The sequence below is a fragment of the Chrysochloris asiatica genome, unplaced genomic scaffold, assembly GCF_000296735.1.
Source record: "Chrysochloris asiatica unplaced genomic scaffold, ChrAsi1.0 scaffold00217, whole genome shotgun sequence".
Taxonomy (NCBI): Eukaryota; Metazoa; Chordata; class Mammalia; order Afrosoricida; family Chrysochloridae; genus Chrysochloris; species Chrysochloris asiatica.
The window spans coordinates 2,879,058-2,899,541 of NW_006408735.1; the positions used below are offsets into that span (position 1 = coordinate 2,879,058).

General features: G+C 36.0%; 1 protein-coding gene across 1 annotated transcript in view; it reads left to right on the forward strand.

The window, feature by feature from the left end:
- The first annotated feature begins 2,355 nt into the window (after positions 1–2,355).
- RASSF9 (Ras association (RalGDS/AF-6) domain family (N-terminal) member 9) overlaps positions 2,356–20,484 on the forward strand; it is a 45,685-nt gene continuing 27,556 nt past the window's right edge. The window contains exon 1 of the mRNA XM_006872966.1: positions 2,356–2,753. Coding sequence (XP_006873028.1) covers positions 2,707–2,753 — 47 coding nt within the window. The 5' untranslated portion in view covers positions 2,356–2,706. The remainder of the gene's footprint in view (positions 2,754–20,484) is intronic.

Consider the following 20,484-nt stretch of genomic DNA (forward strand, 5'->3'; position numbering starts at 1 on the left):
AATGGCACTTAACAACAACAATATATATGTGTGTGTGTGTGTGTGTTGCTGTGGGTTAATGCACTAGACTGCAAAGCCGTTTGAACTGCAAGGTCAGCGGTTCAAGCTCACCAGCTTCTCCTCAGAAACCCTATACGGGGTTGCTATGGGTGGGAATCAAATTGACAGCACTTAACAACCACAATATAAAAATATATTTATATATACAGCTGTTCCGCGGGAGAAAGATGAGACTTTCTGCTCCCGTAAAGATTTACAGCCTCGGAAACCCTGGAAACCCTGTACAGGGTCGCTATGGGTCGGGACCAACTCGACGGCACTTAACAACAACATATATATATATATATATATATACATACAAATAATGTTAATAGGATGGAGAAGCAAAAGTATAAGAAATACTACAAGGATATTTGTAAATGTAAAATTCCTTGCAAATTGGTTATAATCATTATCTTAATAAGAAAACAGTATAGCTTTAGAAGATTATATTTCGAACAGTTTAGAATTATTTGGACAACCTTCTATAGTAGTTTAAATCTTTTTTTTTTTTTTTTTTGGTAATGGGCTCATAAAATGACATCAATACTGAAAGTTAATTATTTCAAGACTATGCAATATATTGCATGTAAAGTTTATATTTATCCATAAACATGTTATTTTTATTGGGTGGCATGCAGTTGGGTCCCACTCATAGAAAGCTCATGTGACAGCGTAGAACTGTCATCTTCACGAAAGTGGATTGTCAAGTTCTTTTCCTTCAGAGACCTTGGGTGCATTCAAACTGCCTATCTTTCACTTAACTTTGCTCCATTATATCACCAGGTCTCTCAAAACATAAAGTGTAAAATGTTCAATGACTATATTTGATGCTATATAGTTTTTTTCTGCTACCTCTGGCCATATATTCAACACATTTAAAAAAAATTACTTTGTCTGATAGTAATAGAAAAAAATTATAATTTATAACATCCACTATTATAATAATCTGTAATTTATATCAATTTTTGCATCTATACAAAAATCAACAACAAATACGTACATATAAACATACACATACATATATCTTTTATTTTATATAAGGAACTAGAGAATGAAAGTAAACAATGATTTTTGTTCTCAGATTTTTAGATGCTTGTAAAAAAACATTATGGACACATGTGTATAGAATTATATAAGCCTTTGAGAAACTTTCTCCCCCCCTTTTCTCTTTCTTTGTGAAATTGGGCAGGAGAACTCTCAGATAAAGTGTGAGTCCTACATGTTCTTTGCAATGGCCCAGAGATAGCCTGAAGTGAGTCAGAGTGAACCCATAGTCCATTTGGTTTCTTGAATTCTTCTCTCTGTGTCTGTTATTAAAAATTAGAAGCCAGGAGGAGGGTGAGGATGGGGCAAGTGGGAGATGGGGAAATGGTGAAATCCCAGGGTAATCATCCTGGGAAATTCCTTCCAACCCTAACCCCTAGGGAGAAGTTTCCCATTGTGCAATCTAGCCTTGGGGTCAGGTCTCCACTGCACAGGTAACTGCTCTGCTCTGCTCTGTTTGCCAGGTACTAGGTTGAAGCTTCCCCCTTTACCCACCCCCTCCCCCAGACCTCCACTCCACACTTTGAATTCTATGAAATCCTCTAGGTGTGTCCTATCTCGCTTTACCGGTTATGGAAGTGGTGGTGGTGGTGGGGTGTGTGTGTGGTGGGAAGGGAAGGGGGGAGAGGGACAAAGTGGAGCGAGGGTTTGAAGCAAACTGTTTGTGTTTCTTCTGATATCCCTAAGGCCCTAATGGCCTTATAAGTGCCAATAATTGGACTGGGGTCTGTGTCAAGGTTGAGTCTAACATAAAACAGCTGTTTCTTAAAGCAGTGTCTTGATCAGTCACACTTGAAGCCCTTTGGTTCCTCAGGTCCTTCAACTTTTGGAAGATGAACTTGAGAGATGGAGGAGGGTGCGGCGGGGACCTGGGGGTGTGGAGGGGGAGGAGGGGTGTTAACTCTTAAGTTCATGAACTCAGGAGTTTAAAATCCCAGATAAGACTGGGAGTCCCACCATGATCCTGTTTCCAGCTTCACTCCTCTTAATACACCTTAAAGCACAAAAGAGCAGGGGATTTTTATGTTGAATTGGTAGCCTAAGAGTGCTTGGCCCTCACTCAAGCTTGCCACAATCAGAATACTTTTCACAAACTGGAGCTGGCTGGAGGTGGGGGCATCTACTTTTAATCCCATTATGTGCTCAGTTCACCTTGTGTGGTTGGGTGTGGAAGGCAGGGGAGGGGGGTTTCCAAACCCAGTGAAATTCCCATTCTATGGGTATTACCATGCCCATGGGGTTGGCAGTTCTTAAAGTTTAGCAAATCTGCAAATAACTACAAAACACAATAGAGTACCCCCTCCCTTCCTCTCTCTCTCTCTCTCTTTTTTTTTTCCCTTTCCTGCTTCTAAACGCCTTCTTCCAGGCTGAGGCTGAGTCTGGGCAGGTCTCCAAAGGTGCAGCAGCCACAACAATCCTGCAGTTCAAAGTTAAGCAGCAGTTGCACAACTTCCAGCAACTCTCTTAGCCGGCTACTAAAGAGCTAAACAGCCAGCAACGTCTAAGAAAGTGAAGGACAAGCTTCCAGCCCACCTTCAAATCCAGATATCCCATCCTTACCTCCACCCTCACCCCCAGAACTTTGAGATACAGTCCTGCAATTCGCCTGCAAAGCAGACCATGGCACCCTTTGGAAAAAACTTACTAAAGACTCGGCATAAAAACCGGTAAAGTCAAGAGTTTGTGTGCATGTGTGTAGTCAGAGTCAATGTGTAAAAGTACATGTTTGCTGGCAGTTTGATGTTGATAAAAACTACTTTTGAGGGGATAAAAGGAGTTATGTCTTATATTAATATGCAGTTGACTGGGATTGTGTTACAGTATCCTTGATTTCAGGTGATCAAACCAGGACTACCGAAAAGAATGATTGTTTTCTTTTCAGCCTGCTCTGGTTCCACAACTAGCATCACCAGCAACCTTTTTATCATTCTGAACATTTCAGTGTATTAGCATGGCAAGTCTCATTTTGCCTGACAGAACTTTAGTATATGACAGGAAGGGTTAAAATCATGATGAAGATATAAACTAGAATTCATAGCCACTAATTAGAATGAAAATCACAGTCCTGAGAGACAATCCGGAAACAAACACTTTGGCTCTTCTAACAAAGGGACATTCCTGAAATTTGGAAAGTTCCCAAAGTGAAAATATTCTGTAGAAAGATTTGGTATGAACCTCTTCTTTTAAATGTCTAACAGAAAGTTAGGTAGTTTTAGTGACTGAAATAGCTGTTCCATGTAATGATTATTAATATGCTACTTTGATTTGCTATTTCAAATCTGCAACGCCTTTAATGTAAATACATGTATCTTAAAAACACACACTCAGGGATTTTTGTTGAGCCAATATCTGCATTTGAGTCCTATTAAATTTGTTATCAACATCTCAAATGATACATTTTTAACCCAAAATATATGAAGATAAATTTAGACATAGGCTTTGCTTTTTAAATATATTTATTTTGGCATAGGAGCTTTTTCACTCCTCTATCTTTCCTGGTTGTACTTGTCATAATTATGTAAATTTAAAAAGACACTATTACAGGATAGGAAATATCTACATGACAACACAAACTGTTATAACTTAAACAAAAATCCTCACTTTATTTTGTGCTTGAATGTTTAACTTTTTAACTGATTTTGAAAGTATTCATGAGTTCTTTATGAAACTCAAACAGTAGTATAAACACTGTGTTGTTGAGTAATGGTCAAATTGGATTGAATTTATACCTATCCTGTATAGAGCAACTGGTAGGTTTCAACTTCTGGTGTTGTGGTTAACTCTCCAGTGCTTATTCTACAGTGCCACACCAGGACTACAATAAACACCATACAATTTTCTAAAGCCGTTTTATTTGCTAATATTTTGATAATGTATCACAATTGTAGTATTTCTGGCAATAGGTAAAAACATCTGTATGTTAACAAAATACAGAGTTTTGAGAATTAAAAGAAAATTATGTTCATGATGGATACCCAAATTAATTTTGCATTTTAATGGTGACAGTGCTAAAAAAAAATTCTGGAAGACCAAACCAAACAACACGGAAAAACCCCATCTGAGTTTCTTAAGTGATTAATCTGTAACCTTAATTGTCAGTAAATTTGTTTATATGATATCAAAATATATCAAAAATTACTTTGGGAAATTTCATAGTTTAGAAAACAAGTATTATTTCTATCTGACTGATCTAGCTGAATACTATGGCTATAGTTCTGTTGTTTGGTTTTGAGCAATTTTAGATTTCTTCCACTAGTATAAAAATCACAGTGTAAAAACACTTTGCACACAACACAGTGAGTTCCCCTCAGACTAGTCCATTCTGCACTTTCATCATATCAATTTTGCCCCTGTATCATCTACTGTACCTATAAACCTAGCTTTCATTTACAAAGGTAAGCATCCAAGCCTTTAAAAGTAGTATATATGGTATTCTCTATGTAAAATGAAAAAAAGCTAGGAAGAACAATAAAAAGTAGGGGAATGTGATAATATTTTATCATTCTCTAATAAAATAGGATGGAGCTTCAGAAAGTGATTATATTTATGCACACAGTGTTTTGGCAAAGTTGGAAACAGGGAAAGTCAGTGTGAGGATATGTGCAGTAACAGAGATTCCTTTACTGAATTAAGTTGATCTGTTTTGTTTATCAAACACTATATAATTTTAATAATTCTACTCCATCATATGGAGATTAAATATCTTTCCTTAAATGTGATTGATGATGAAATCGTTATCAGATAATACTAATGGATACTTAATAACATAGTATAAAATAAATCGCAGAATGTCAATAAAAGAAGAATTTGAGTAATATGTGTACTTACCTTATAATATATAACTTCTACAATTAAAATAGCTACTGGAGTATAATTTTATTATTCTTAGCTGGAAAAGAATGCAGATTTCTAGAGAGATTATTGGGAATTTGAGAGTGTACAGTTTTGAGGAATTTTTTTTACTGAACTTTTCTGTATTCTGTTCACTCTTGGAAAAATCTTTAATGATCCAAGATTAAACCTTATGAGCTAATTCCATAAGCATTTTCAGAATATATAGATATGTGAGAGTTTTTAAGACATAGGAAAATGAAAATTCAAAGTTGAGGCATAAAAACATGTAGAAAACACAGCCTATAAAGTCAGAAGAGAGCAGAGCCATATCAGTCTTGTCACTATTGTGTTCTGACTTCCAGGACATGTCTGGCATGTGACAGATCTTCAATACTGTAATTTATATAATTTGTAAAGTCAAATTACTATCTTTACTCAAAAGACAGTAAATATAATTTGTAAAGTCAAATTACTATCTTTACTCAAAAGACAGTAATCAATGTTAAAATTATTTTATTCATATTCATTATGAGATAACAACTTTTTCTTTATAAAAGCTAATGCTTTATAAAATATTGGTTAGCATTTAATGTAAGCAAAACACCTAAGAAGACAGACAATTACATTAATTTGAAACCAAGCTATTCTTATACTACCAGATAATCTTTTCTAAATTCTAAGAAGTATTTAGCTCAAAAGTTTAGAAAGCAGTATTTGGAAAATTTGAGAATAATATCCAATGACAAAATAATATCGCATTTGGGCATACAAACTAAGTGTTTAATTTCAAGCTTTTCTATAAAAATGAATTGAGGTCAATTTAGCATCTTATGCTTGTAATCAGATTTAATTTATTTTTATATTTTTCCAATTGTGACAATTAGAAATTGTGACAATATTTCATTGTGGGGGAACAAAATAGAATACAATGAATTGAACAATATTAAAACCAGTTGAGAATAATCACAAACTCTACTAAGAAAGAAATTCAACTTCTACATTGTTTAAGATTCTCATAACTAAGCTTACTCTAATACCAAGTAGAGGGCAATTTTCAGAAGACCTTTTGGTTTCAGGAGATGGATTGTTGATTTTGGTTTCAGAATAAGAGAAAGTCCTGTGATTAAATCCCAATAATTGTTTCATATCTTTTACAGATTTTTGTTCAGTTTAAAGAATGAAAGAGTTAGATTAGACATCTTTGTGACAAATGACTCAATTTTAAAGCATATACTTTTTGAAAGTATTTTCTCAAGGTAACTAGGTAGACTTTGTCACCTGTACGTCTGTGAATCTTTTGGAAGTATCACAGCACTGTGGTTGTATAATTGATGTTAAATGTGGATTAAAATTTGCTCTTGAATCAATGAGATCATATCTGGAGGGTTGTTTTTTTTTTAAGTCTGGTACATTATACTGTGTCAATAAGTACATGACACTGTGACTGCTTTGTCAGATGGAAGAATTGTATTTTGTGATTAGGATACAAGTTGTTCGCAATAAGAATAAATTCTTTTTGTAATTAGGAGTATAAATTCTGCAAAATGAAAGATGATCGTATATTGCGTATGTAATGTTTTGATGAAGACTTAAAATGTTACCCAAATTGGATTAAAAAATGTTAGATAGTTGAGTACATAAATCTCCATAGTTCCCAGGAGTTTCTGAAAAGGATTTCCTCTAATGATACTTGGCAACACACAATACATTAGGAGCAGTGACTGGAATGCTTTCTTCCTGGCAAAACAAATATCCCAACAACAGTGCAGTGGTGAAACTGAGCTCCAGGTTAAAACCTGAATTGTTACTCAAAAAGCCAAAAGCCAACTTAAATTTCATTGCATAAAGTGTTGTATTATGTGCTCCCACACCAATGTAAGAGTCCTGGTGTGGTGCTGTGGGTTAATGCCCCAGACTGCAAAGCCATTTGAACTGCAAGGTTAGCAGTTCAAGCTCACCAGCTGCTCCTCGGAAACTCTATACAGGGTTGCTATGGGTCGGAACCGACTCGACAGCACTTCACAACAACAATACCAAAGTATGACGCATGTCAAGGTGAAAAGTTCATAAATGGATAATCAAAGAAAAGTGAAAAAAAAAAGTTTGAACCTGATTAATAATTTATTTAAACCATATCTTTCTTAGCTTGACTGCATGTTTTAAAACATTTTGCTGTTATTGAGTTAATATGTGATTCCAAGACACCTGATGTTGTTTTTGTTGTTAAGTGTCATTGAGTCAGTTCATAGTGAACATTTATAGGGTTTCCAACGCTATAAATCTTTTCTGCAACAAAAGCCTCCTCTTTCTCCTGTGGAGCAGCTGGTGGGCTTGAAAACCAACCTTGTGGTTCACAGTCCAGTACTTGTCCTACAGCGTCACTATGTTCCCCAAGATATCTGAAAATAGTCCTAAATAATTCATAAAAGTATAACGCTATTTTATTGATTTTTAATTTTAGTTCTGAAGTTGGAAAAAACAAATTGAAGTAGGGACTCTTTCAGGCATATGTGGATACAGTCCTTGACAAGAAGCTACTTTGTCTCTTAGCATATTGGCTTTCTAAAATGAGCCATCATTTTATGTACAAAGTGAATATGCTAAAGAAAAAGTTCAGTATGCTTCTGTGTTTTAATATTCTTTCATGCATATTTGCTTAAGGAGGCTTTGACATTCTTTTGGCAAAACACTGCCTTGCTTTTTTAAGAGTTAATTATTTACTGTGCTTTAATAGATTGTGATTCCATTACTGTTGACCCTGATTTAATACCATGCATTCTAAAGGAAGTTTGCATATTTGTTTGTTAAAACTGACAGGAGTACCCAATCAATTGCTAATAGGAGTGCCAAGTAATTACTTTATATGAATAGAATGGAACCTTGGAAAGATATTTAACATTGGCAATGGTAAGCAAGCTACTTCAAGAGTAAGAACAATCAATGAATGTTAGATGTGTGTCAAATAGGAAAAATGGTTTCACAAATTTATATTGATAGGTTGGAATGCCCTCTGTTTATACAAATAAAATGACAAAGTTTCTATAAAAAAGGACAGTTCTCACTAAGAATAATTTTAATGAGAGCAAGACCATGAATGCCATGTCATTTGTGGATAATTAGTTCTTGTAAGTAAAAGTGGCTGAGACACGGTGCTCAATAAATATTTGCTGATTAAATTAATTCAAAAACCTTCCAAATGTATCTGGTATCCAACACAGCACCTAAATCAGAATAGTAGATAAGTAAATGTTTATTGGAATCCTGGTATGGCACTGTGGGTTAATTTCTCAGACTGCAGAGTTGTTTGAACTGCAGGGTTGGTGGTTCAAGCTCACCAGCTGCTCCTTGGAAATCCTATACAGGGTCGCTATGGGTTGGAATCAACTTGACAGCACTTAACAACAACAATGTTATTGAATAGGTGCATGAGTAACCTAAAAAAATTAATTTTAAAAATGCAGGGTAGACTTCTCATCATTCCTGTTCCTGGGCTTAATTCCTCCTTGCCTTCAAAGATGAGGGGCTACATTTGATATAAAGCTGCCACATAGAGTCTTCCCAGAGTTGTGGCTAAAAATAAAAATAGCAGGCCAAAGGGCAGGGTTGCATATTCTTTTTAAGTGTTACTAGTTGCCATTGAAGAAGCTCTGGTAGCGTAGTGGTTATGGTCTGTGAACCTCAGGGTCAGCAGTTCGAAACTACCAGCTGTTCCGCAGGAGAAAGATGAGGCTTTCTGCTCCCGCAAAGATTTACAGCCTTGAAAACCCTGCATAGGGTCGCTATGAGTCGGAATCGACTTCACGGCACATAACAACAACAGTTGCCATTGAGCAGATTCTGATTTTTGACGGTCTTACTTATAACATAGTGAAATGTCAGGTCCTGCTTTTTCTTGTTAGTAAGTATAAGTTCATTGTTGCTACTGTAGTTAGTGTAGCATTTTATTGGACAGCTATCTGCTATGATCCATAAGACTTTCCATTAGTTAATCTTTAGAAGTAGATCCCAAATCATTCTTCCTACTCTGTCTTGGTCTGGAAGCTCTGCCAAAACCTTCCCATCATAGGTGACCGTGGCATAGCTTTCAGCATCATAGCAACACATTAACCACATAGTAAAACACATGAACAGACTGGTGGTAGCATTCTCTATGAAGATATTCTTTATGAAGTTTCATGGTTTGAACACAAACCATGCATGTCTACTAGAAAGAATTGAGGAATAATGGTTACTACAGACCCCACTGAGGAATGTAGAACATTTTCTCCTTTTTGTACATTAGAAAAGAGAGAGAGAGAAAGGGACCATTTTTGACATAGGATTTTCTTCTATGATTGGGAAATATTTTTTTCTTAACCTTAAGGAGGATTTTTGCTTTCTTTGAACTATTACAGTTTATGAAACAGAGGAAGCATTATTGTTGTTGTTGTTAAGTGTCTTTGAGTTGGCTCTGACTCATAGTGACCCATTATAGGGTTTCCAAGGCTGTAAATCTTTACAGCAGTAGGAAGTTTCATCTTTCTTCTGTGGAGCAATTAATCAGTTAGAACCACCAACTTTATGATTAGCAGTTCAATGCCTAACCTATTCAGAGCCACCATGCTCCCCAAAGAAACACATTGTTGTTATTGATATTAAGTGCCACCAAGTTGATTGCAAAACTCATAATGACCCTGTAGAGGATTTCCAAGGCAATCAATCTTTGCAGGAGCAGAAAGCCTCATCTTTCTCCCATGGAGCAGCTGATAGATTTGAACTTCTGACCTCATAGTTAGCAGTTCAACTCAAAACCCACTATGTTACCCAGGCTCTTTAGGAGGCATTAGAAATTGGTTAAAAACATCTTGGTATAGAATGCTAGATTTTTATAGTTATATAGACTCTAGGTCATATCATAGCTGTGCCTTTGTTATCTGTATCCCGTGCATCTAATATTTACTCCTTTAAAAAATATAGCAGCAGTAATAATAGCATGTCTCACTTGACAAATCCAAGCTATATAATAGTGGAGTGCTCTTCACAGGAGTATACAGGATCTGAAGTGTCACATTGGGCAACTACTGCTGCATTTTAAAAAGAGAGTATATGCGTTTTAAGCAAAGCTATCTCTTTGAGGAATAATGCATGCTTGACTCAAGCCATGGTGTTTTCATTTGTCTCATATACACAATTAAAATGTTTTTTTAAAAGTTGCTAAGGCTGCTGGATTATATGAAGAAAACCATGGGTGGCATCAGGATTGGAGGGAGCTTTATTAGCAACCCGTGTTATGCTGATGATACAATATTGCTTGCTAAAAGAAAAGAGAACTTAAGATACTGATGAAGATCAAAGAGCACAGCCTTTGGTATGGATTGCATCTCAATGTCAAGAACAAAAATCCTCACCACTGGACTAATAAACAACATCCATATAAATGGAGAAAAAATTGAAGTTGCAAAAGATTTCATTTTGCTTGGATCAACACTCATGGAAGCAGCAGTCAAAAAAGTAAACGACATAATGCATTAGATAAATCTGCTGCACATGATCTTTTTAAAGTGTTGAAGAGCAAAGATATCAGTTTGAAGACTAAGGTGTGCCTGACTCAGGCTATTGTATTTTAAATAATGTTGTATGCATGGGAAAGCTGGGCAATGAATCAGTAAGACTGTATAAGGAATGATGCATTTGAGTTATGGTACTAGAGGAAAATATTAAAAATGCCTTGAACTGCTAAAAGAACAAACCAATCTGTGTTGGAAAAGTATAACCAGAATACTCCTTAGAAGCCAGGATAGCCAGACTTTGTCTCTCATATTTCAGACATATCATCAGGAGGGACCAGTCTCTGGAGAAGGAGATCATGTTGGGTAAAGTGAAAGTTCAGAGAAAAAGTGAAAGACCCCCAACTAGATGGACTGGTGCAGTGACGACATCAATGAGCTCAAATGTAGCAATGTTTGTGAGGTTGGCACGGGACTGGACTGTGTTTTGTTCTGTTGTGCACAGGGTCGTTATGAGTTATGCCAACTTGATGGCCCCTAAGAATAACAAGTCTGTTCTGAGACCTTAGAAAGGGTCATTGCAAATGAAGGGTCATTGATGCTTTAGGCTTTAGAAGTTTCAGGGTAAACCCACTACTGCTGACATTTTTTATAACATGGTATACCACTTTTCTAAGGGATTCACATATATCTAACTTAATCCTTAAAAGTAATGCTACAAAGAAGGTATGCATTATTTTTTGATATTTACAACTGAGGCATCTAAGATACAAAACAATTAAACAATTAATAAGTGGTAGAGCCAGATTTGAATTCATGTCCTTAACTGAAACTCTGTATGACTTACTGATGATTTAGTTTCTTCAACTGTAAAAGAGTTAATCCTAAATCATCTAATGATTAGATTAATCTGATATATAGAAACAATTTAGCCCTGTACTAAGGTCACAGTAAATGCTCAGTAAATATTTACATTATGTTCAGGCCTGTTAGATTTACATGCTATGAAGTATATTTATATCATGAAATATTTTGATATTTGAAATCTTCACTTTGACTCACCATTGATCTCTTTTTTCCTCCTAGATATAAATTAGATAATAGGTTATCTAATATGATTAGAAATAAGTCTATAAATGTTGTACAGAATGGCCTTTTATATTATTTTGATGAAATATTTGATTGCTGATAGCTTGTAGGTTTAATCCTCATATCCCTTTTTAGTCAAAATTATAGCCCATTACTTGTTTTTGCAATTATAGCAATGTATACCTGAAGGGATATTTCCTAATGTGTCTTTGTATGTTTTTGAGAAATGAAAATATACATAATTCAACTACTTTAGTGTTTTTTCTCTATCTTACAAAATGAGAGATTGAGTTTTTTATTTAATTTTCCTTCTAGGTTTAAGCTTCTACTCTAAAACACCTTCTGCAGAGTATAATTTAATTATAATGGGATTGCTTGTTTACTTTGGAGATAACTTTTAAAATAGAATTATAAGAATGATTTCTCAGTAATTCTAGATTGTGTAAAATGCAATGCATTGCCATCTAATCTCCACTGTAGCATTGTGGTAAAAATAAAATGTTAATTTCCACTTCTAAAAAGATGTTTTAACTTATAAAATATACTAATATTGAATATATACTAATATATAAAATATACTAATATTGAACTAATTATTGAGTAGTTAATGTTTGATAAGCATGGTTCAAAGTTTAGCAATATAGTTATATGAATATTAGAAGTAACTATCTTTTCATTTTATTTCTTTATCACTGGAAAGCTCTATATTTGGTACTACACATGCAAAGATACAGCATAATTGCTAAGAGATTAAACTCACCATTGAAAAATTAGCACTATGGTTAAATATCTCACACATGACCTCTTTTAAAAAAAAAAAATAAATCACCATTCCATGGGAAACTATCTTTGACAGAGTACATAAAATCACAATCTGTATAGTACAATTAAGCAAATGAGAGTACAATCTCTTTGAATTAAGGAGGGGCTATTCCTCTGTAGAGTTAGGTTAAATATTGCTTGTCTCTAAGTGGAAGTACACAAAGTGACTTTAAAAAGTTTGTAGAAAAATGGAATTAGACTCTAATGGAATTTTCCACAAACTTTTTGAATCCCCTTTGTATATGAAAAGAGCACAAGGAGGTAAAGGAAAACAAGGAGCATCATCATAATTAGGCAGGACTTAGTAAGCTCCCACAGTTCAGTGACAGGCTTGGGCAAGAGAAGGGAATGTAATAAGATGTACAAAAGATGTAGGAGGGGGCTGAATCACACAAAGCCAAGACTGACTCAGGATAATCAAAAGAGAAGATTCCAGGAAGCAGGCAACAATATGGTCAACTTGGCAAGAGTCCATCATTTTGATTGGGTTGGTAGAAGAAAAGATTCTACAATTGAAATTACAAAGGGAAGTATTTATGAAAAATCAATGTGTTTATGTAACAGTTTCAGTCTTAACATTAACTATAAATGACTGCTATTCATTCTAATTATCATATTAAACAGGACAGTTTATCAATTCATAGAATTGAGTGATCGTATCATTTTAAGGATATAAATGATAGGGCTTTTTTTTTTTGTCTGAGACCTAGTTAAATTAAATTAAATCGATAAGCATAAGCATGGTGTTCCTCACCAATGATGGGGGTCTTTTATAATCATCTCAAATGCTTCTTAGCCAAATTTTTCTCTTTATTTTAACTTCTTTCATCCCCACAGTAATTCCCAGTAATTATAGTTAATTGTAGGGGGAGGGGCATAGGATGACAATTTTGTAACAGAAACTTTGGGAAGCCAAGGTCTTCACAGTGGAGCCTATGAATACCAAAGTTTAGCTCCACACATAAGCACTCACATTTTTCCAGAAACCATGAATACCCCCATGGGATAGTCATATAATAACTACATTCTTTTATGAAGGAAAGAACTGTACACAACTATAAAAGCCTTTAAGAGGCTATAGTAGACCTTTGAGATGCTATTTATATTAACAGCAAGGAAGCTGTACACTTTACAGTGATAGCCCAAAGTATTTGACTTGGTTTCTTGTTTGCCTGTTCATCTAATCTAGTATGAGAGTCAAGGGATTTCTTCTTAGACCTGTGAATAATAGCAATGAGGCTTAGAATAAGTTGCTTTTTCCTGTTGGTCATTTTTAGTGGTTGTGCTGGACTGCAAAGTTGGTTTGAACCTCAAGGAAGGTGGTTGAAGCTCACCAGTCACTCCTCGGAAACCCTATACAGGGTCACTATGGGTTAGTACTGACTCACACTGAACAACAACAGCAACAAGTTTCGGTTAGGATAACTTGCTGTAATCACAATTTTGAGGATTAAGTAAAGTGGCTTGTGCTCAGATTGAGTATCTACCTGTGTATATTTTCCCTGTTGTGACTCAAGATAATAGCTAAGGACTTCCTGTACAGAAATGGAGACATTTATCGAAGAGCAGCATTTGCAGAGAATGGGTCAGAAATTAATAATTCTATTGTGACTTTTTAAGGTTTTAGATACCTATTAAATATTGAGGTGAAATATTACATAGGATATTGGTCGCTGATGATCAGTGCTAGAGTAATAGTTGAAATAATGCATAAAGTTAGAAAGAGAGCATTCCCCTTCTTCAAATTTCACAAGGTGGCAGTTAAATCTGAGCCTAAATGAGAGGGTATATTTAAACATAAATAGATAAGAAAAGAACATTATTGGTAAGCAAAAACATAAAGAAAGGCTAAGTATTTGACATCTTAATTTTCTGGCATCTTATGGAAAGTCAGATTAGTTTTGGCTATGAAAAACCTTAAAAAGCTGTGAGCAAGAAAGTGACATGTTTAATATGTACCGTTGAAAATACTGAAGGGAACTAACCTGAGCGGCTAGTTAGAGGAAAGTTAAAGAGAACTTTGACATAAAATGGAGTCAATAGAATAAAATAGCCCTATAAACTATAGGACTTTAAATTTAAATGAATCAGGGGTCAATAGAAAGTATCAGAATAGAAAACAAATCAGTGATGACTACAATTTTGGATCTAAGAAAGTGGAATACAGGCAAATATTCCATTATTAAGAACAATTTTTGTTTTGTTTTAAAGGCAAAGTTGATTTGAGGAAGGAAAGAAAATTAGTCTGAAAAGGCAAAATTCAAGGAGTCATTTGACTTTTTCAAATATTCCACCTCCAAACACCTGGTGTTTGGAAACACTGCACCTGAGATGGGACTGTGAAAGCAGGCTTTCATCCAGCCTACTCTCATCCCTCCTGACATCCACATGGGATTGATTAATACACACATGCTGCACCTGGAATGAGAGAGGCTTTAAAGACAAAACACACTCATTTCCCAGTTTGTGCCTTCAGGCTGACTAATCTTATATTAAACCCACTCCATCCACATGAAACATCCTTGTAGTGATCCTTTAGTCATTCATTACCTTTGGTTGAAATTACTTTTAAATGTGACTATCTTGGCCACTACATCGAAAGTTTCTATACGTAGAGATCGCAGTATTTTCACTTTCTTGTGTCTAGAGAACCTGGAATGGAATACTTGCATAGATAGTGAAGTTAGATGAATATTTTATTATTTGAATGAATAAAATCTAGACCTTTAGCTAAACCAGAGGTTGACAACATTTTTGTTTAAAGAATCAAATAATAAATACTTTCCTCTTGTAAGCTATAATGTCTCCATCTCTGTAACTGTGATTTAAGAACAGTCATACACAATTCAGAATTAAAAATGGTAATGGCCATGTTTCAATAAAACTTTATTTAAGAAACATTTTATAACAGGCAGTGTTACAGATATGGCCACCAGGCACTACTTTGCATACTTCTGTGTCATAGTTGGTTAAATGTTAGCATTTAAAAGTTCAAACTGCAAGGTCAGCAGTTTGAACCCACCAGCCTCTCCAAGGGAGAAAGAATAGGCTTTCTACGGCCGAAAATATTTAGTCTCAAAAACCCTACATAGGGTTACTATGAGTCTGAATGGACTCAATGACAGTGTGTGAGTCAGATCTAGATTATTGACTGACAAGTTTCCATCAATTATCTTACTACCTCTCTCTCTCTCTCTCTGTATATATATACTGTTGTTAAGTGCCGTCAATTCGGTTCTGGCCCATAGTGACCCTGCAGTTCAAACGGCTTTGCAGTCTGGTGCATTAATGCACAGTGCCACACCAGGAGTATATATATATTGTTGTTAAGTGCCATCGAGTCGGTTCCGACCCATAGCGAGCCTGAACAGGGTTTCTGAGGCTGTAAATCTTTACAGGAGCAGAAAGCCTCATCTTTCTCCCATGGAGCAGCTGGTAGTTTTGAACTGCTGACTTTGCAGTTCACAGCCTGACTTGTAACTGCTATACTACCAGAGCTCCATATATATATTTGCATATATATACATATATTTAGCACCTACTGTGTTAGGCATTTACAGAATCCTGGTGTGGCACTGTGGGTTAATGCAAAGCTGTTTGAACTGCAAGGTAGGTGGTTCAAGCTCACCAACTGCTCCTTGGAAACCCTGCAGGGTTGCTATGGGTCGGAACTGACTCGCGGCACTTCACAACAACAACAATGTAGGCATTTAAGGAACGTTGGTTGAGTATTTAACTGCCAACTGAATTTCAGTATTCTGTTAGATCATCTGTCTTTGGGATGGGCACAAAGGTAGACAGCTTCCAATAATTTGGCCAGTAGCTATCTTCAAACTTCCTTGGCATGGGTGAGTGAGTGCCTCCAGTGCTGCATCAGTTTGTTGAAAGCTTTCAATTCCCAGAGCCTTTTTCTTTGCCAATGCCTTTAGTGCACCTTGGACTTTTTCCTTCAGTACCAGTGGCTCTTGATCATATGCAACCTCTTGAAACGTTTGAACATTGACCATTTATTTTTGGCACAGTGACTCTGTGTATTCCTTACATCTTCTTTTGAAGCTTTCTGTTTCATTCAATATTCTGCCCATGGAATCATTCAGTATTGCAAGATGAGGCTTGGATTTTGTCTTAAAGTTCCTTGAGCTTGAGATATGCTCAGCACACTTTTCCCTTTAGGTTTTCTAACTCCAGAGTTTGCACACTTCATTATAATATTTTACTTTGTTTTCTCTAGCTGCCCTTTAAAATTTTTTGTTCAACTTTTTTACCTGTTTATTTTTTCCATTTGCTTTAGCATCTCTACACTGCAGAACAAGTTTCAGAGTCTCTTCTGACATCCATTTTGGCCTTTTCTTTATTTCTTGTCTTCTTAATGACCTTTTGCTTTCTTGCTGAATGATGTTCTTGATGACATCCACAACTCTAAATTTCAGGTTATTAGTGTCTAATCCATCAAATCTGTTCTTGGAATGACCTCTAAATCAGATGGGATGTATTCATGGTCATATTTGGCTCTGTATATTTGCTTTAATTTTCTTTAGCTTCAGCCTGAACTTGCATAGGAGCATTTGGTGGTCTTTTTCAGAGTCTGTTTCTTATTCTGTATTGGTTGATGATATAGAGCTTTTCTACAGTCTTTTTCCACAGATGTAGTCAATTTGATTTCTGTGTATTCCATCTTTTGAGGTCTTTGTGTCTTTTATGCTATTTTAAAAAAGTAAATGTAATGAATAAGTCATTGGTTTTGCAAAATTCTATTGTGCTATCTCCAGAATCATTTCTATTACCAAGTCAGTATTTTCCAACTGTTTCCATACCTTCTGTTCCTCTTTGTTTCGGACCTTTTCAATTCAATCACCAGTATTGGTTAGTATCTTCACTAACACCACCAGTATTGGTTAGTTCTTCACTAACACCACTGGGTTCTATGGAAACCCTAAGGGTGTCAAGCATTTCCCCCTGAGTGGGGTTATTGAGAGAACACCACAGAATTTTCCCAGAGAAAACTACATCTGAAGCAGAATAAAGAGTAAAATGGAAAAGGCTTAAAAAGGAAAACATTATAAAAAGGACCAGAGTCAGAACAAAAGCAGAGCAGATATCTATTTCAATCTAACAATCAATATATTTCTCAATGGCAACATCATTAGATTGAGAAGCCATCATAATACAATTACTTGAAAAAGTTTTAGATGTTAGGGTCATCCAGAATAATGTGTATTGTGAGACAAGAAATGAGTCATAGGCAGAAACCTGGGGGATATGATCAGAATCAGTTATCATTTGCTATGTTATAAAGCACTGCAAAATTAAGTGATGAAAAACAATAATCTATACCTAATATTCAATTACAATTACATCCCATGGATTCTGCAAATCCTGATACACATGGTGTAGCAGCCTCCCTTCCCCACCATATCGTCCCTCTACAAAGCCTGGAACAGGAAGGGGTTTTGATGGTGGTAATAACAGGGTGTTTCTCACTGCTTTCCACTCCCTGCCCTGATTGAGGAACTCACTCATCTTCCATCAGTCCCAGCGCTGCAGTCATGTGAGACTCCATTTCCTCTCCCCAATTCCCCCATCTATCCCATTCCTATAGCCTTGTGGGTGTGGTCCCCTTTGCATTCCTAACTCCTGCCCCCCCCCATACCTTTGCCCTTCATTTGACTTGCCCCTGCCCAACCTGCCCACCTGGCATCTCATCCCTCCCTGCTGTTGTCTTGATTCCATTGGCTATATGGCTTGTGTGCTGGTTTTACATGGACTTTCTCATATAAAAACCAATTGTCTGAGGAGTGGTTTCAGCTGGAATTGCTGAAATGCTTGGACCGTTATCTCCACTGGACCTTTCTATCTCAGGCTTTTCCCCTAAATAGTGGTCTGAGGACAACATAGTCAGAGGAAGAAACAGGAGGCTGTAAACGTTCTGAAGGCTTCCACAATTTTCTTAGCACAGTTTTGCCACTTTCTACCTCCCATAGCAAGTCCATAGTTCTGTTTTAAGGGGTGAGGAAATAGACTCTTCTCTTGATGAAAGGAGCTGCAGATAATTAATGATCATATTAATCACCCATATCTACATTTACTAAATATGGAGGGAAGCAATAGTGAAGGATAAGGGAATACTGAAGAAGAAACTAGAAAGGTAAAAGAAGAACCATGTTAAGAGTCGCATCGCTTACATCAAGGAATGTACAGCTGTAAGATTGAGAGGCAGAGGTCAATAATACAAAATGTTGCAAAGAGGTCAAGCTAGGTCAATTCTGAAAATGGGTATTGGGTTTCTCAGTTAGGTGATACCTGATAACCTTAATTAGAAGTGCACCTGCTGAGGGAATTGGGGCAGAAGTCACTTGGTGGTATGTTGAATAGCTATTGAGAATGCAGAGCTAGAGTTTGGCTATGAAGGAAAGAGTAAAGATCAAATTATGATCCTTACAGTGTGACAAGACTGATATAAACAGTGGAAATTCCATAGAAAGAGGTAAAAATTATGAACATTTATAAAGAAAAAAGGATAATTATGAAGCAAAGTCTTAGTGCATAGGTAGGCAGTGAATTTTTTAAATTATTTAAAGTTCTTTAAACCTTGGCAGGAGAATGGAAATCTATTTTTAATATTGTTAATGTTTGTGTTGCTCATATTAATAGTATGTTCAGTTTTCTTTCCTGTCCCTTAACAAAATAATACTTAATCTTGTGAGAAATCCTGGTATAGTCATGTTTATGCATGGTATTAATTTTATATTGTTCTTTTTTGTTGTGTTAGCTGCCTTACAGTCTGCTCCTAATTCAAGGCAAACCCATTCACAGTGGAGTAAAATGCTGCCAAATCCTGTGCATGCCCATGATCTATTGCATGTAGGATTTTTGTGATTCATAAGATCTTTATTGACTGATTTTCAGATGTAGATTACCGGGTCTTTCTTATTTTAAGTCTGGAAGTTCCACTGAAATTCATTCAGTAGCATAGCAACATGAAACCTTGGACTGCAGACAACAGGAAGCTGCACATGAGGTACATTGGCTAGGACTCCACCCCAGGCCTCTTGCACGGCATATGAGAATTCTACCACAGAGCCATCACTTTCCCATTGATTACGCTAGATAATTAATTCCTTACCAATGCTAAGAGTTGACTATTTTAGATTAATATCCTGGTTGAAAGCCTTAACTTCCTTTTTGGAAGTAAGATTTTATTGCAGTGTATTTTAGAGAACACTCAAGAAAAAGAAGGAAAAAAAAAGGATAAACAGGACAAGGACACTCATCTTGTGTTTAGCTGTTATAATGAAAAATGTAAATTCTTTCAGATTTCTAACAGCATCCAAATATGTGGCATATTTCAGGGAAAGTGCAAATCAATAAGGAATCTAGATATTTGTCAACCACAGGTAGCACTGAAAAGTAATCACTGTAACGTTCAGTGAGAACAGATATTTTCTCAGCATTTCATCTGGTAAATAGCACATGTTAAATATTTACAGTTTGATTATAATCAACTTCCGGAATCTGAACCATGACCTTAGTTTACTTAACCCCCAGAAGTCTCTAATACACATTCTTTACACATTCCCTTCCCACTATTCTTTCTGTGGGAATTATGTAGTATAGCCACTCTGCAGTTATGGAATGTCGAGAGTTTTCTTATCCTGCATGACTGGTTTATATTATTACTTCCTAGAAAAGAAAACCAAGATGAAAAGAGCATAAAATTAATATTCTCTTTCACTCACTTTCTTTCTCTATTTGTATCTATATCTATATGGAGTCCTGGTGTGGCACTGTGGGTTAATGCGTCTGAGTGCAAAGCCATTTGAACTGTTAGGTTGGCAGTTCAAGCTCACCAGCTGCTCCTTGGAAACCCTAATATAACTGTGGGTCGGACCTGACTCGAAGTCACTTAACAACAACAACATATCTATATAGATATACAGTGGTGGTTGTGGTGTGCTGTTGAGTCAATTCTGACTCACAGTGACCCTGTATAGGGTTTCCTAGGATTTAAATACTAATAGGAGCAGAAAGCCCCACCTTTCTCATATATGTTTACATAACTGTTATTAAGTGCTGTCAAGTGGGTTCTGACCAATAGCAACCCAGTATAGGGTTTCCAAGGTGGAGAGAGAGAGAGAAAGAGAGAGAGAGAGAGAGAGAGAGAGAGAGA